The sequence below is a fragment of the Gobio gobio genome (assembly GCF_949357685.1).
Source record: "Gobio gobio genome assembly, chromosome: 2".
NCBI lineage: Eukaryota > Metazoa > Chordata > Actinopteri > Cypriniformes > Gobionidae > Gobio > Gobio gobio.
In genome coordinates this window covers 58,289,347-58,293,991 of record NC_137098.1, presented here as the reverse complement: position 1 = coordinate 58,293,991, position 4,645 = coordinate 58,289,347, and the positions used below count along the sequence as shown (strand labels likewise).

General features: G+C 37.1%; 1 protein-coding gene across 1 annotated transcript; it reads left to right on the top strand.

Moving 5' to 3' along the window:
• Window positions 1–3,092: 3,092 nt before the first annotated feature.
• Window positions 3,093–3,822, top strand: LOC307118371 (E3 ubiquitin-protein ligase TRIM47-like; the record flags this gene model as incomplete). The annotated part of the gene is given in 5 exon segments (XM_079803984.1): window positions 3,093–3,131; window positions 3,133–3,189; window positions 3,191–3,517; window positions 3,520–3,603; window positions 3,748–3,822. Coding segments are annotated over 5 exon segments (582 nt in total).
• Between the last annotated feature and the right edge of the window lie 823 nt (window positions 3,823–4,645).

The following is a 4,645-nucleotide window of genomic DNA, read 5'->3' as shown; positions in this document are numbered from 1 at the left end:
ATATTCCTGCAATAGTATGGAAATGATTACAAAAGTATCGGCTCTAAAATCTGATTGGATAAGATGTGGACCTCCATGGTTTCTCATCCAATCAGATTTTAGAGAGATTTTTTTCCCCATCCATATGGGAAAACAAAGTTTAGTTTCCATTGTTACTCACTTAGAAATACAGAACCACAATATACATATATCAGGCATAATATTATGACCACCTTACACTCAAAAACCGGATAGGTTGAGTTTACTCCAAAAATTTGAGGAAAGTGGTTGCCCTAAAAAATTTAAGTAATGATTACTTGATAAACTTGAGTTAAATTTATTTAAAGATATTAGTCGTTCTAATAACTATTTTAAGTTGAATAGACTAAATACTTTAATTTTAAGTAATACTGCTGTTTAATTACTTCACTTATCTTTTTAATTGCATTAAGTTGTTCTTACTTAAACCGTTTAAGTTTTGTCAACTTAATTCTATCTGGGATCTGAGGAAGTGTACTCCCAGAGTGCATTGTGGCATGAATAAATTAATTGCTTCGTTTTACTATTTTTGCCTTTATTTTACTATTTGTCTTTTGTCAGTATAACCCCAATAATGACAGCAAGTAAAATAGTAAAGGTCGTATTAATAATAAAAAAATTAAATTTAAATTTAAAAAAAATCCTTGTTACCATTGTTGTGTTTTGCATGCTGAATGTTGAAGTGTGTGTGTGACACACTCTAGCATGGTCAAATGATATTGTGACAAACATAGAGGGATTATATCAACTCAATTAAAAGGTTATGCCATAAATATTAGCAAAACAAATGTTAAAAGGTCATTATTTGACATGAATAATAGTTATGTTCTATATCATTAATGGACAAATATTACATATATATATATATATATATATACATAAATATATATATACATATATATACATATATATATATACATATATATATATACATATATATATACATATATATATATATATATATATATACATATATATGTATATATATATATATATATATATATATACTTCCCTTGTTTTGAAATCAATTTCTTGTTGCATTGCTGCATTAATAGGAAGTTAATTACTATAATATGAAAATGAAAGTTCCAAGTGTCCAACCAAAGGGAACACTAATCACAATTATGGTGAGAAGAAGTGGAGGAAATGAGTGATAAGTCTAGAAAAAATTGCCCCGCCTCAAAAACACTTTGCCCGTCCGCCCGTCCACCCGCTTGTTTTTTTGCTTTGGCAAAATGGTACTCAAACCAGTCAAGTAATGTTTACTTGAGTTTTCTAAGTAACGAAGGCATAGCATGCAAATAGTTCAGATTACTTACTTGTTTTAAGTAAGGTCAACAAATTATTGGACATTAAGTAAAGTTTACTAAAAAAGTCTTAGTAAGAACAACTGTTGGATTTTACAGTGTACTAATATTGTGTTGGTCCCCCTTTAGTTGCCAAAACAGCCCTGAACCGTCGAGGCATGGACTCCACTTAAGCACATCCCTCAGATGCTCGATTGGATTGAAATCTGGGGAATTTGGAGGCCAAGTCAACACCTCAAACTCGTTGTTGTGCTCCTCAAACTATTTTTGAAACATTTTTGCATTGTGGCAGGGCGCATTCTCCTGCTGAAAGAGGCCACAGCCACCAGGGAATACCGTTTCCATAGCCTATGGTCTGCAACAACGCTTAGGTAGAGGTACGTGTCAAAGTAACATCCACATGGATGGCAGGACCCAAGGTTTCCCAGAAGAGCATTGCCCAAAGTATCAGACTGCCTCTGTCGGCTAGCCTTCTTCCCATAGTGCATCCTGGTGCCATGTTTTCCCCAGGTAAGCGACGCACAAGCACCCGGCCATCCTCGTGATGTAAAAGAAAATGTGATTCATCAGACCAGGCCACCTTCTTCCATTGCTCCGTGGTCCAGTTCTGATGCTCACGAACACTTAACAGGTGATTTCACCGAGCCTATTCAATTCAAATCACTGTCAATGTGAACAGCCTTTTAGAGATGCTGGCCTACAAAGAATTATTGCATGAAAAATCCAATCAGGATCGGATCGGTATAAATTAATTTAGTGTTTATATTGTGTAATATTCCTGTTCTTGTTCCCTTAATTTTTTTTTAAACTGTCGATGTCAAATGCATTATAATAAGCACACAAAAATAACTTATTTATTAGTGACTTCAGCAGTAGGCCTATAATATTATTATTAAGCATAAATAATTATATAATTATGCATTTTTATTGTGGATAAGTTACAGAGAAGTAAACATTTTTATTGTGGATTAGCTCCAGAGCAGTGCAGTGTGTGATTTTTCAATAATTCTTTCTCTTGAAGTTTATTCTTTGTCCACAAGATGGAGACAACATACTAAATATTGAAGCTTCGAAAGCATGGATCCTTCTGCAAATATATGGGGCTCCAAACATTCATAATTATGATCATTTATAAATTATTCATATTCATGATTATATTTAAAGAATCACAGGGAACTTTTAGAATATTTTAATTATAATGCCTGGCTGAGATAGCAGTTAAAATGAATACGCTTTGCATAAAGGCATTAGGCATTAGAGTTGTATTACACACATCATAAAACTCTGCACATACACAAACACACCCAATACAAGGTTGAAGTCTGCTGTGTTCCAGAAAATACTGGAGGAACTTTGACATGAGATTCAGTGAAGGTGCAGCTAATGAAAAACACCTTTAATATACGGTGGAACTACAGACCACTACGGTGGAAATGGAGACCACCACAGCGGCTTCGGCAGAACTAAAACAGATAGCACAGTGAGGTTAGACTGTGTTCAACTGCGGTTGTTGCAGAGAGTTCATAGAAGACCTCCATGGTCATGTCAGGGCATACAAAAAGTTCAGGGACAACCTCTGTGGTCATATCTGGGCAGACAGGAAATTCAGGAGCAGTCTGTGCCGCCTTGAGAGTTTCCTCAGCGAAAACCACAACCTCAGGAGGAGCAGGAGAGGTGTGTGTGGCCCAAACTCATACGATGGAAAGTGGACGCCAGTCTTGAGCACCTCGGGAAAGCCCTTGCTGCTTCAGGTATATGGTGGCCATGATGGCTGGGGAGTTCACTGATCCAGTCAGCACTCCATGTTGGACACACTTTCTGCAAGAGCTGCCTGAACCAGTTCTGGGACAACAAACAGGACTGCCCACTGTCCACTCTGTAAAGAAACATTTAGTAAAAGACCCAACCTCAAGATCAACACAGCACTTAGACAGGTTGCGCAACTCTTTAAAGAAAAGTTCAGTCTGAGAAAAACTGAAGTTCTCTGTGACATCTGTGATGATGATAGAAAGATGAAAGCCCTGAAGTCCTGTCTGGTGTGTCAGACCTCTTACTGTGAAACTCACCTGGAGCCTCATCAGAGAGTCCTGAACTTAAAGAAACACAAACTGATGGACCCTGTGGAGAATATAAAGGACTATATATGCCCGAAACATGAGAGACCTCTGGAGCTGTTCTGTAGAGATGACCAGACATATATATATGTGCGTTTTGCACTGATGGAGACCACAAGACTCACAACACTGTTCCTCTAGAGGAGGAGAGTAAAGAGAAGAAGGCACAAATTACTAACAATATCTTACATACTTTAATAACCTGGTTTTAAATATTCAAACAAAATGTTTTGTCATAAGATAGAAGATACATGTAGAGTGATAAAAAAAATGTCACTGTCTACAATGTGTTTCTGTCTGTTTATAAGCTGATGAAGATACAGAAGGACGTGCAGCATATGATCCAGAATAGAATGGAGAAGTTTGAAGACATGAAACTCTGAGCAGAGCTAAGAAAAGTGAGTAGAAGACGTTCAGTATTTGATGGATGTCCTGATGTCTTTGTTCCTGAAACATTTCCAGTTGTCTTATTCAAAGCAAAAGTGTCTGACATTTCATCTATAGATTCGTAGCAGTAACAGTAATATGATTGTCATCAGGGGTCAGTTGCATAAACATAGCCACTATGTTAAGACTGTATCTTAAAGTGGACATATGAAACGGACAAAACCTTTTGCCATGTTTAAGTGCTATAATCGGGTCCCCGGTGCATACCAACCCAGAAAACGTGAAAAAGGACAACCTAGTAACTTTGATTTGGTAAGCCTTTTTCTGCAAGCATGTGGAAAAACCAGCCGCTCAGATTTCGCTCCCCTTCTGACATAGGAAGGGGATCTATTATAATATTACTGCCCCTTACTTTGCACATTTCCACCCATGGCGCTGACGGACTGTTCCATATTAGCATAGTTTGTATAGTTTCCGGCATTTCCTCTGTGCCCAAGCAGCTATAGCGACAACAATGTCTTGTAAGCAATGCAGGTGCAATTCGAGGCAGGTTTTGTTAAAAAGTTAAAGCTCAGGGATGGATCAGTACCAACTGTTCGTGATCCAGCTTATAGTCTCCTAAGCGATACTGGTCATGGCAGTACTGAAAGGGAGAGCGCGCACTTTATAATAGTTTATCTGAGTTGTTTTACATATATAAAGTTTAACAGTTTATTAAGCACCCCCTGAAAAGGTCTGTATATATTTGTTCACTGTCAGTTGTAAGGAGTGTTTTTGTATAATTTGCTGTGTATGTTGATGATAATGCAAGGGAGAGAA